Source organism: Schistocerca piceifrons, chromosome 3 (genome assembly GCF_021461385.2).
Source record: "Schistocerca piceifrons isolate TAMUIC-IGC-003096 chromosome 3, iqSchPice1.1, whole genome shotgun sequence".
Classification (NCBI taxonomy): Eukaryota; Metazoa; Arthropoda; class Insecta; order Orthoptera; family Acrididae; genus Schistocerca; species Schistocerca piceifrons.
Genome location: NC_060140.1, coordinates 373,302,776 through 373,317,072, shown reverse-complemented (window position 1 = coordinate 373,317,072; position 14,297 = coordinate 373,302,776). Strand labels below are relative to the sequence as shown.

Sequence of the window (14,297 nt, the reverse complement as noted above, 5' to 3'; positions counted from 1 at the left end):
ACACATCAAATGGTGTATCTCTAATTATGAGCTTCATAAAGTTTGCATACACATGACTTCTTATAACTGCCTGGTACATCCCTACGTATTACTTATTAACTGGTTAAATCTAATATTGTACACTGCTTATTATCCATGCCAATACCTGGCCTTGACATACAGCCTTCTTGTTCCTATTAGTAGCTTCGGGTATTCCCTGATTATACACTGCATATTTAATACACTAACCTATGTTCAAAGCTGTTTCACAATTTGCTACACATCAAATGGTGTATTTATATTTAAGAGCTTCATAAAGTTTGCATATAAGTCCACTGGATATACTGTCTTCCTAATGTTTTGTGGTGTTGCACACACCTATTATCGGATAAATCCATTAGTTACATGATCTTCTATCTACGTCAGTAGCTGGCTATCACATACAGCCTACTGGTTTTCTTATGTATTAATTGCTGATCACATATTGTATATCTAACCACTAAGCTCTATGAGACAATTGTCCTCATTATCATTTATAGTCGTTAATTCTTAGCTAAGTTCCACATGTTTCAGGCACTGTTAACCTTAACTTATGGCCTTTTCTTATTAAAAGGTTCCTTTACGCTATATAACATCATTTGCCTCTCATAGAGCTGTACCTTTCGATATTATGGTTCATTTGCCAGTAACATTTTTAGCTGTTGTAACAAATAATGTTATCAATTAATGTTTATTCTTACTTATGTACAGTACACTTGTTATATGTCTGTTGCCTTTTATGGAATGGTAATTTCAGTGACCTATGGTTTTAATGTCATTAATAGTTCAAACTATTGTAATAAACTATTTTCCATAGTAATCTCAGTTAACATTTTCTCGTTTTAAGTCAGTATTACTCTGCACACACATGCGTGTGACCACCTGCTGAGCTCGCTGTGTCGCTGCCCGCGGTGCCCAGTTACGACACAGTGCCTGTGGCCCACCTGCCTGGCTTGTTTGTGAGGCCTGTCAGCAAAACATTAGTAGAAGTGACGCAGTCTTATGACTATGTATTGTAGTGCTAACATTTTAAGTTGACAAGGCCAATATCTGGCATGTTTTAATTTTATATTGTGACATTTCTGAAGAAGGCTACATTATTATAGCCAAAACACACACACACACACACACACACACACACACACACACACACACACACACACAGAGAGAGAGAGAGAGAGAGAGAGAGAGAGAGAGAGAGAGAGAGATGGTACTAAAATGAAATGTGGAGTTCCTAAAATTTTTAAACATCATTACACTGATGAAGAATGAGAATAAATAATTTGTAATTCAGTATAGCATGAATTTTATAATATTTGTACGTGCTACAATGTCAACTGCATTCATGCTTCTACCTGTTTGCAGTGGCTGCACTTGCATGTCACAATTAAATGCCGACTCACTAAAAGCCTCCCATGTTCCATATATAAAAGCACAACATCTCTCTCTTTGTTGTACAGCATTTAAAACATGTCTTCATTGAGAGTCATCAACCACTTCAGAAGCTATACAAGAAGTGTGACTCTCAGTGGCTAAACTGCGACAGGCTTGTGAGTGATATTAGAAGTATGGATTACACAGGTTGAGGATCATATAAGTACTGTACTCATTACATTGAATTGTATTATATAAAGCATATCAAAGAATAAAAGCAGTGTCACAAATACGATAAAGTTCAGAAGTCAAAGAGTCAAAAGCTTTTTCCAAAGAGTAATTATTGTTCCATTTTTCACGTTACATTCTTCGAATCAATAAATACCTTGTACTACAAACTTTCTAAAGTACCCTAGTTCTTCCTCCACATTGAAGGAACTTCCATAAGGAATTTCATCAAAATTGCTTCAGCAGTTTAGTCATGAAAGTGTAACAGGCAACATCACTTTCACATTTATAAAATTAGTATGGATTAAGCTTTGTACCTATGTGTTGTGCGGCATTATTAGGAAATAAAAACTTGTTTTACATATATTTATTTAATTTCAATTTTTGAAATTTTCTTTATAGGTATGTAATGCTAAATACACACAGACCAATGCAATAAAGCATTTAAGCTCCCTTAATACCACATACTGTTAAATGAAGTCCATCTTCATTGACATGTTGCAAGGATCTACGTATAATTTATTTTTCTTTTTTTTACACAAAGAAAAGACTAGCATTATATTATAGTTATATGTGTATTAGCAGTGATGAATGCCTCTCCACTTTGAAATGAACGAGGTGAGGGTGAAACTATTTTTTAATAACTTTATGTTGCTTATAAACAAGTATCAAGCAGTTAATGATTGTCTGGAAAATAACCCTCCTTTTACATCATAATATAAAGTAATCAACAACAATAGTTTTTTTCTTAATCCTAATGGTAAGATTAAAGGGTTAATACTTTGTATAAGAGGAATTCTACAAAAGAAAAAAAGAAAGAACAGAGGCAACCTCCTATAGGCAGAAACATAATTAGGGACAGAAAAGGAATCATGTTATGTACTAAAAATTTTAAGCTCTGCTAAGTAATATCTACTGCGCAAAAAGCTGCTCACAAACAGATGTAAGCAGTTTTTACAAGTAATTCAGCTAATAAAAACTCCATAAATTACAGGTTTCTATCAACAGAAAGCAATAAAGTCATAAATTACCTTTCTCTACAAACTGGTAGACATAATATTTTAGGCGAGCTACAGGTACGCATGCCTGCAGGAAATTATGAAGACGAAATGTTGCAATTTCCAGCAGCTTTGAAGCTATCTGCAATCACATAAAGAAAATTTTCACCATAAAAAGACAGAAATGCAAAAGAAAAGCTTTGTTCTAACTTACCAACTTGCTTATGATACAGCAAATATTCAAATATCAATAGTCTGTAAGCCACAGAGTACCTCCTAGAGCACAATTTATTAGGGCTTCTTCCCTTTCCATTCATGTGTGCAGTGCAGGAAGAATGCTCTGTACATATTGTAATTAGACTAATCTTCTCCGTGCAATCCCTATGGGATACATAGGTTGTTGTAGTATATTCCTAGACTCATAATTGTCAATTAGTTCTTGAAACTTCGTAAGTAAGCTTTATTGGGATATTTCACATCTATCTTCAATTGTCTGCCAGTTCAGTTTCTTGAGGATCTCTGTGACACTTTCCCATGGATCAAGCGAACCTGGGACCATTTGTGTTGTGTTTCTCTGTATACGTTTGTTATCCCCTGTTAGTGCTTACTGAAGGTATGTTAAATTCATCTTTGCAACCACAAGAAAATGCCTTTTTTGTCACCAAATGCATTTCAGTTTATTGAAATAAAACATCTGCAGTGGTATGCAATGAAAGATATTTACAATTTGGCTTGCTTTCTAAATACAGGAACGCAGTCAATCAGCACAAAGCAAGTCTGCGCACTTCGATACTTCCTACAGCTACGTCTGATGTTGAGTTGTTGAATCAAAAGTCAACTGGTCTTAGCTAGGGACACACATCAAAAGTTAGTTGAGAAATGGGTTTTTTTTTTTTTTTTTTTTTTTTTTTTTTTTTTTTTTTTTTTTTTTTTTTTTTTTTTTAAAAAAAAAAATATTATCTCATACATTGAAGACAATTCCTCAATAACTTGTCATTAATCATTCCCTTTTTAAGTTCAGTGTTACACAGATGTTGAGGCCATTAGAGATTGAGCTCATACTCTGACTTGTTAAGGATAGAGGACATTAATCATGACCTTACAGAACCATTCCTAAATCTGCTTCAAGTGATATAATAGGAAACCAATATATGAAGTAAGTCAGGATGCTAGATATGGATTTGTGACCTGTTGCTCTTTTAATAATATGAGTCCAGTAGCTTAGCCACTGTACAGTAAAAAACCAAGATAGTCTGTTACAAAAAGAATGGAACATGACATTAAAGAAATAACCAACTATTGTCACAAAGAACACTTGAAATGCAGAAACAATGATGATAAAAAAATTAACCAGTAGATCACTGAGTAAATTATTCAGTCTATAATTATTATTTGGTTTCGAAGCTCCAACACTCAACACGTTTGCCCACTAATTTTTGAGGATTCAGGTGTGCCTATGATGAGTACAACTATTCATTCTAATAGTTATACATGTTTCATCATCTTTACTTGTTATCATCAGTGCTTTTCTCTAAACTGCAACCATGTTTTGAGTGACAGGTACTGTATCAAAAATTAACCTAAAAGCATTTTATGTCTGTTAGCAATATTACTTTATTATCTGGAATATTAGGTTCTGTAGGACCTTCTTTACATTACCATGTATCTTGTCATCTGCAGTGAAATGATGTTTCATAAGTTTGGTTGGCAAGTTAAAAAATCCTCCTTCACTTGTAAATCATCAACCAAACTTACAATAAGATCATTTCATTGCAGACGGTAAGATGTATAATACTATAAATAAAGTCCTATTGAGCCTAACAATATGAAGAATAAGGTAATAATTGCAACAGTCAGAAAATACAGGATGATTACAATTTATGTTAAACTTTCAAAATGCAATGGAATATTATCAGAGAAGGGGGGAAATGTATGGAAGAAGAAAAAAATAGTGTGAAAATTGATCATAGATGGCACTGTATGTGCCAGAATATGTAAATGAAAACACCTGTCATGCGCACGACCCACTGAAGTTGGTATAAACACACCAGGTACACGGCTTTTCCTCCTTTCGCATCTGAGACATTTGCCATGACTGTCTCAATGCAGGATCACGCTCTGCTTGTAAAGCTGTTTTTCAAGAATTATGACTGTGCACACATCACTCAGCAGAACTTCCAGTCACTGAAGGATTTGAAAAAAGGCACTGGTTCAATGACTGCCGTGGGCCTGGAGAAAATGATTCAGAAATTCAAAAATACAGGTTCTTTTGGTGTGCAACCTGGCAGAGTGAGGAAACAAATTGATTCAACGTCAGTGGAATCGGTGGCCACAGCAATGCAGGAGGAGATGAGTGGTGGTGTGCAAACTTGTAGGGCACAGAGAATTGCCAGAACATTGGACATAACCACGACCACGGTGCCTAAAATCTACAAAACATTCTTCTTTTCTATCCATTTAAAATTACCCATGTCCACGAGTTTCTTCCTGTTGACCTGCCAACAAGAGAGACCTTTGCTTTAGAATTTCTTGCTCACATGGAAGTGGAGAATGACTGGCCGTGGAACATTTTGTGGACAGACAAAGTCCACTTCCATCTGACAGGATATGTCAATACACAGAACTGTCAAATATGGGCAACGGAAAATCCACAAGCAAATCAACCAGTACCAGTTCATCCTGAATAAGTTACTGTGTGGTGCGAGTTTATGGCATCATTTATCATAGGGCCATATTTTTTCGAAGAGACAGGTGCTTCCAGTCCTGTTATCTGTACCGTCACTGGTAAATGCTATCGGTGTCTTTCACACAACCACTTCATTCCAGTACTCCGACAGCGTGCGTGTGGGGATGGGATCATTTTTATGAAAGATGTCACACCTCCGCACATTGCAAATCCAGTTAACGATAATGATGTTTGGTTTGTGGGGCGCTCAACTTCACAGTCATCAAAACCCGTGCATATTCCCAATCTATACACAGTCCAATCTAGTCACATTCATGAATGATGATGGAGTGATGAGAACAACACAAACATCCAGTCCCCGAGCAGAAAAAATCCCCAACCTGGCTGGGAACGACACCCGGGACCCTGTGATCCAGAGGTAGCAATGCTAGCCACTAGACCACGAGCTGCGGACAAAATCCAGTTTAGCAGCTGCTGAAGTGCTATTTTGGAAATGCTAGAATTATCAGCTGCCACTTGCCTACAGCCTGCCCATCCCGATCACCTGATCTTAATCCGTGTGACTTCTGGCTGTGGGGCTATCTGAAAGATGTTGTGTTCAGTGTTCTGATGGCACACTCAGCTGCTTTGAAGACACGCATTGCACAACACATTCTGAATCTGACCCCGGAAACACTTTGATCAGTTGTGTAACATGCTGTTTCTCGATTTCAACTTGTTGCAGAAAATGGTAGATAGCATATTGAACACGTTTTGCACCAGTCACATGGAAATTAAAAATCCGATTTGATTTTGATTGATGCTTTTTATGCAGTTTTTGGCCTCAGGACAATTAAAAACCAATGTGATTGATGCTTTTTATGCAGTTTTTGGCCTCAGGACAATTAAAAACATATGTGAGTGATTCTTTTTATGCAGTTTTTGGTCTCAGAACAATTAAAAATGGATTTTTCCCATCCAGTGTGATATGATCTTGCCATGGTGGATGGGCTTACATAATTCACAGTATCACACCTGTACACCCATGTACACTGAGTAGTACAGTTTGTTTAAAGTCAAATGTGTACCTTAGGCGTTGTTGTATGATTCATTTGTCATTTGTAGTTGACCACTACTAAATTATGGTGCTTACAGCGCCATCTATTGCTACATTTTGTAACTATTTATTTTTCTTCTGCCATACTTTTTCCCCCTTCTCCGATACTATTTCATTGCAATTTGACGTCATTCTGACCAGTGGTGTTACTTCTACAGTGGTTTGAAAGTTTAACTTTAATTATAATCACCCTGTATTTCTAATCTAATTTTTGTTCCAATAACACACGCCAACAATGGAAAAACTTTTTTGCGGAAAATAACTTATTCTTTTTTTTTAGGGTGGGAAATCCAAATATGATACTTCAAAAACTGTATCACCAACCATTTCTTCACATTTTACAGTTAAATTTATTAAATTAACTGATTTTTTAAAGAATTTAACAACTTTTATATAATTAAAATAATTTAAAAAGGAGGTGTAATGAGTGTAGATGATGTTGGTAGCACTGCTGAAAAACATTTGCTGGCAAAAAAAGGTCGATTCTATTTTTGTGTTAACAGATGGTGTTTTGTTTACTGTCAACCTAACATCACTTTTCCTGTTTCCTGTACATGTGCTCAGTACACTGTCTAATCATGGTTGTAAAAACTCTGCTGACAGTTTTTGTTATATTTGTGGCAATCTAGATAAATCTTCAGTGCCACATAAGGTATGTTATGTGTGAGTTGGAGATCTGAGAAAATGGTCCAAAAAGGGGAAAAAAGCCTTTAGATTTGGTGTATCTATGATATGGAGGGAGCCAAGAAATCACTCTGATGATTGCTAATTTTGCAGTGTTGATATTATTGGCCACAATTCGAAAAACAAGAAGGTAATAAGCTACCCTAACCTTCCTTCCATTATCTGACCAGTAGGGCATGGTGTAGATTTGCAGGTTCCTGAACCACCAGATGATTTAAATTCTGTTCCAACAGAAGTATTTTCTGATGTACAATGTGATTTAGATGAACCTGATGATGACGAATTCCATTGTGATATGGAAATTCTAGAGCCAAACTTGTTTACTCAGACCAAGCTTAACAATTGGTTAGGGATCTGGGCTTAACGAAAGAAAAAGCTGAATTGCTTGGCTCTAGATTAAAAGAAAAGAACTTATTGGCAGTTGGAACCAGCATCTACATGTATAGAAACAGAGGGCAGCAATTTTACAAGTTTTTTCAACAAGAAGGAGATTTAGTGTATTGCTCAGACATTCCCAGTCAGATGAATGAGTTTGGTATTGTATACAAAAAGGAAGACTGGAGGCTGTTTATTAATTTATCCAAAACTAGTTTAAAGGTGGTTTTATTACACAATGATAAAATGTATGCATCTATACCTGTTGGACATTTTGTACATATGAAAGAAAGCTACGAAAACTTAGAAATAGTGCTAAATAAAATAGGCTGTTCTGCTCATGGTTGGATGATATGAGGCAATCAAAAAGTAACACGCATGCTCCTTGGTCAGAAAGGTGGCTTTACCAATTTTCCATGTTTCTTATGTGAATGGGGGCAGTAGGGCTAGGGATCAACACTGGTACAGAAGAATGGAATGTGAGGATGTCTTTAAAACCTGGTGAGAAGAACATTCTAAGCATAAACCTTGTAGATCAAAAAAACATACTCCTACCAGCTCTACATATAAAGTTAGGCCTAATGAATCAGTTTGTAAAGGCTTTGCCTAAAGATGGACCATGTTTTAATTATCTCTGCCAAAAGTTTACATACCTTTCAGAAGCTAAAGTAAAAGAAGGTGTCTTTGTTGGATCTGACATTAGAAAATTGATATTTGATGATAACTTTGAATCCACAATGACCTTAAATGAGAAAGAAGCATGAGTATCATTCAGCAAGTCATTACAAAGTTCTTAGGACATGAAAAAGACCCAGAATGTGTTTCTATTATAGCTACAATGTTAAAGAAATTTAAAACTTTAGGATGTTTAATGAGCCTGAAAGTTCACTTTTTGAACAGTCACCTTGATTACTTCCCGGACAATATAGGAGATGTTAGTGAGGAACAAGGAGAGCATTTTCACCAGGACATTAAAGTGATGGAAAAACATTACCAAGGCCACTGGAACATCAACATGATGGGGGACACTACTGTTGGTCACTTCACCAAGAAGTTCAGCAAGTGACTCATCGTAGAAAAAGCCATACAAGAAGCTTCAAAGAAAAAGGAGAAAGAAAATACACACCAATTCCAGCTGACACGTGAAACCTCTATTAATACATATCATTGTTTTAAGTAGCATACAAACCATGCTTATGTTGTAACAAAGCATTTCATTTATTTCCCCATTTACCATATAGCATAGGGTTTTCATATTATATAATAAAAAGCATATTGCTCGAAAACTATGGGTGGTACAAAAAAAACTAAGGCTAGATTTGGATTCAGCTCATAAAAATCTATAAAGATCAGCTATCGAAGTAAAAAAAGTTTTCAAACAAATTTTTTCATTGGCCTGTGTAATTATCACTTACAACATGTTTGCATTTTGCAAACCTGAATAAAAGTACCCACTGATGACAGCACAAAAGTGCTGAAACATGTTTGTGCATTAGAAAGAATAGCTGTTCCCATGATGGATGTACCTGAATTCCCATACATCAGTTAATTCAGTTTACCAATGATATGAGGTAGCTGCTGGTATATCACTGGCGCAGATGAGACTACTGTGAGTGTATTTCTGTTAGGCTTAGCACTGTTCAAGTGTCTCATCAAACTGTTTGGGCATGATAGTGTGTCACAGATAGGACTGTCAGAGAACCAACTGCCATGTGTGAGTTCCTGGATTGTTGTTATTCTGGCTGAGGTGGAAGAGCATTGAAAGTAATGGACCAAAGGAACAAAAAAATGGATTCAGATCACACAGCACATACACCTTGAAATGTGGAATTTGGGTGACGAGGCAGTAACATAAACCTCAAGGATCCAACTGCTTCTACAACTGTTAATTGTAGGCCTATAAAATGCTGAAATTTGGGTTCCAAAGATACGTTAGTGGAGTTAGAAGCGGAGATGCACAAAGTAAAATTTGATACAGTAGTGTTATTCGAAGTGCAGCAAAAAAGGAAGATGAAATGTAATTACAGTCAGAACACACTTTTTGTTGCAGTGGAATACAAGTCCATTCACCAAAATGCTCACACTTCGATGAAGTGGTAAAAGATACCTATGAACATTTACAGAAGCTGCTAAATGGCAGTGAATTCCAGTGAAGGATGATAATGGAAGTTTTTAATGCAAAAGCTGGACAAAACTAAAGAACATTCTCCTAAGGAAAACTGAGTTATCATACCAGAAATGATAGGTGTCATTGCTACTAGAATTTGTCAAAAATAACAACATGGTTGTTCATACTACACTCTACCACAAGAAAACAAACAAAAAATTGACCTTTTAAGAACTAAATGGAACTTACAATGAAACTGATAATATTTTATCAAACATTTAAAAAGCTGTAATAGGTTCATGGCTACAAACCACTTCTAAATTTCAAGTGTTCATAAACCGTTTAAGATGCAGAATCAAAGCAGACACAATACTAGAAAGAAACAAACTCATCAGCAAGGCAATCACAAATGGAGAATACAATAATTTATTTAAGAAAAGCAACATAAACTAGATGAAATTAAGCAACAAGGTCAGCATCTTAAAAAATTAAGATTATGTGGACATAGGTAAAAGGGATAATTACTTAATGAAGACATTTATGAAACAGAAAAGATGTTGCAGGTGCATCAAAAATATTAAAGAAAAGACAAGAGCTTCAAGCAATAACAGAAACATCAGAGATTGTTCTTCCTTAAACAAAACTATTTGGAAATTTTGGGGAAGTACAGTGAATATTAAGAAACCAAAACAACTCGAAACTATAGGACTATGAAGAAAACAAATAATATCCTTTGTTTGACACACATCCCATCTCTTCACCAAGATGACAGATGGCACAACAACAATAATTGCAAAAGAGTGCTACATTCCTTTAAATGTTTGTACAGTCGTAGAGTTGAATTAAAAATACATATAATTAGCAATGAAAATGATGACAGATCCAAAGTAATAATGTGATGTGTGAAGCTGATTCAGACACAAAGAAAAGGTGGAAACTGGAGACAAGATTGACTCCTAACATAAGACAAAAACAACAGCACAATCACAATGAATCAAAATTTATTCTTACTCCACAGACAAGCAAACAACAGCTGAGAATGTAGATACAAACATAGAAACAAACCAGGAACTCATACAAGTAGCTGCTGACAATCATCATAAACACAATATGAGAGTGAGTGCCTGCTGCACTGCACTTACAAAGAGGAGGGCTCCAGTAGGCAGCACAGCAGATGCCTTGCCATGTGCACAACTCAGGGGGTCCATTGCATGTGACATCTGGTAGCCAGCTGCGCAGATGCCATTGACAGGATATTTGAAGTGTAGGACACTGGTAGCTTGTTGCTGAGTCGGGAATCCAAATGTTATGGGTCGGAACCAGTGAGTAGGAATGGAAGATGTGTAGCTATGGACACGTAAGGCAGCTGTTCCCCCGTGAAGTACCATTAGAGAGAACCAGTGACTTAGGTGCTGGTTGCATCTCAATGTCCGGTTCCTGGATGTGATGGAAATGTGATGACGATGGAGGCACCAGTCCTCAGTTGGAGGCACTGGGAGCACTGGTGTTGAATGACCTGAAGGCACTGACCCGACAGGCAACGAAATTGCCAGTGGCAGCAAAGCATTGCAGGAAAAGCAGATAGCAGGCACCAGGGGGCTGGATTCCTGAGGAGAGGCAGGAGGTGGCAACATCCACAAGGAGGACATGTCTGCCTCCACAGCAGTGACCCCCTGCAAAACCAGGACAGGTGTTGAGAGAGGAGGTGGAGGCAGCAGCGTCGGATCTGTAGCCCTCACTGTGGAGTGAGGGCACAGCTGGTCGTAGTTGTGCACCACCAGCCCATCACTGGTGCACATCATACAGATGCACCAGCCTTAACAGCTGTGGACCATGGCTAGAATCCACTTTGGTCTGCAGCCGAACCTCAAGCCCAAACCATGGAGCCAGGAGCAAATCATGATGACACAAACCACAGAGCCAGGGGTGAACTGCGACAAGGATCGTGCCAACGGGCTTTTGTGGAGTGGCACGAGTAGATGCAGGAGGACATATGGCTGGTGACAATGGAGCATCTCAGCCAGACTCCAACTCCCCACCAGCCTAAACCTGTTGAAACTCAAGAAATGTGTCCAGGTGTCATCCAAGGAGGACTCCGCAACGTACTTCTTCATTTGATCCTTGAACATACAGACATGACATTCTGCCTTGCTGATAGACTAGAAGTGGAAAGGAGGAGCAGTAATGTGGCAAGTGCCTTGACGTGTGCACAAATCGTGGAATGTCTGAGACGCAAAGTGTGGACCATTATTTGTCATCAGCATAAAAGACAATACTTCAATTGGAAAAATTTTGGAGGTGTCCTGAATCATAGTTGCAGGTGATGTTGAAGGACTGTTGATAACATATGGACATATAGAGAAAGCACTGACAACCAACAAACAGAAAGAAATTAGGAAAGGTCTTGCAAAATCAACATGGAGGCATTCCCAAGGATGCTCCGATGTGGGCCATGGAGAGAGTTTCGCCCCTGGCACCATCTACTGGGTAGCATACAGAGCGCCAACTGAAACAGGCTGCACATTGTCATCATTGATGCCATGCCAAAACACATGCTGACAGGCCAGTAGCTTGGTACATGAGACTCTCCCCACCCCATGTCCCTGATTTTGGATCTGGAACATATTAAGCTGTAGGGCAGCTGGGATCACAACCCAGCAAGACAGCCCATCCGTGGCTAAGAGAACACCATCACCAAACACCAAAAGGTGGTGCTGGAGGGAAAAATAGTTTTGTCAAGAATCGGAAGACATTCCCAAAGGTCTGACTGGCCAACTACGCTGAATGAGGTGAACAACTTGATGCACAACCAGATCGGCGGTGACGGCAGCTGTGATCCAGGAACCCATAATAGAAATCCATTCACCATATATTGCACCTCAACATCTAAGTGAAAAGGCATCTTGCACGATAGACCAGAAATATATTCCATAGTTGTAGGAAGACAGAAACAAGGTCCAACATTGGGGGCAATGTGCTGCTTTATTGGACCATGAAGCAGAGGAATGAAACAAAGAAACCGAGGGCTTGTGGTCAGTGACGAGGTGGAACTTAGATGAACACAAGAACACATGTAAATTTTTGAAGTCACAGACAATAGTGAGCACCTCTTTTTCAACTTGTGAGCACTTTTGATGCATAAGGTATTGGATATTTGGTACCATCCTCATATTGATGTGTGAGAATGACCCTGAGCCCATACTGAGAGGTGTCCATGGCCAAAACCAGGTGATGGTCAGGATGGAAATTAGCCAGACAAGGAGCAGAAGGCAGTTTAGATTTCAAAAGCATGAATGCATGCTTGCGGGCTGGTGTCCACTGAAAAGTAATGTCCTTGTGGAGCAGCTCATTGAGGGGCTGGGCCAATGCAGCTGCACCTGGAATAAATTTGTGATAGTAAGCAATTTTACCTAAAAATGCTCGAAGTTCTTTGACATTTGGAGGGCAAGGCAGAGCTTTGACATCATCCCAAGAGTTGAGATAGATGATGCACTATGGAACAGACATTGTCAATTGTTTCAAAAATGCTGAAAAACCACCAGGGTGTGAGCCACACCAAACAGAAGGTGGTGATAGTGGTACAAACTGAAGGGTGTGGTAATCACAAGTAGTAGTTTAGATTCCTCATCCAACAAAATGTTTAAATAGACTTCACACAAACCACTTTTGGAGAAAAACTGCACCCTGGTGAGTTTAGCCAATAACCTGTCCAAACACAGCAAAGGTTAGGTGTCAACAATAGATTGAGAGTTAACAGAAACTCCAAAGTCACTGCAATGATGAAGCTGGCCAGAAAATTTTTAACAATCATGATGGTGAACACCACTTACTCAATATAATAGTTTTTAAGACCCCCAACAATGTCAGCTTGTACAATTCCAATATCACTTAATCACAAAAAGCCACTGGAATATGGTATGCACAAAAAATGTGTGGCAGCACCATAGATTTCAGTGTAATGTGGGCTGCAAAATTGGTTGGACAATCTAACCCATCCGAGAAAATAGACAACAACCTAGAGTACAGAGAATCTAACAGCTGGTAAGGGACCTGGTTGGAAACAAAGTGCACTATACCTGCAAGAGAAAAAAATCAAAAGCACTGAAAGCATCCAGACTGAAGATTAGATTATATTAGATTTACATCCATTCCAATTGATTTGTAGTGAGGAGGTCCTCCAGGATGTAGAACATGTCAGAAAAACAATAATACATGACAAATATTTACAACTGAAACAAATAAGCTAATGTACCTTCCACAGGTCCCAAGTGGAATGATCGTCTTTTTTTTATGAACATGATATGTAAGAATCATTTTACAAACACCAATTCACTGAAATTTCATTGGTTGTTAAGCTTTTTATGGCTGCTGGCAAGTTATTGAAAATGTGTGTTCCTGAATAATGCACACCTTTTTGTACAAGAGTTATGTGACTTTAAATCCTTGTGAAGATTATTCTTATTTCTTGTATTGATTCCGTGAATTGAGCTGTTGGTTTGAAAACGTTATATATTTTTAATGAAAAATTTCATTAAGGAATAAATGTATTGGGAAGCAATAGCTGGTATCCCTAGTTCCCTAAACAGGCTTCTGCAGGATGTTCTTGTGTTCATACCACATATAACTCTTACTGCACATTTTTGTGCTCAGAAAACTTTAGCTTGGCTAGATGAATTACCCCAAAAAATAATCCCATATGACATTATGGAATGTAAGTAAGCATAGTATGCG

At 37.9% G+C, this 14,297-nt stretch overlaps 1 protein-coding gene across 3 annotated transcripts in view; it reads right to left on the bottom strand.

The window, feature by feature from the left end:
* Nucleotides 1-14,297, bottom strand: part of LOC124787822 (DNA mismatch repair protein Msh3-like) — a 344,981-nt gene that overhangs the window by 276,734 nt on the left and 53,950 nt on the right. For all 3 annotated transcript variants that reach the window (XM_047254753.1, XM_047254755.1, XM_047254754.1), the window contains exon 4: nt 2,652-2,760. In XM_047254753.1, the coding sequence (XP_047110709.1) occupies nt 2,652-2,760 (109 nt within the window). The remainder of the gene's footprint in view (nt 1-2,651; nt 2,761-14,297) is intronic.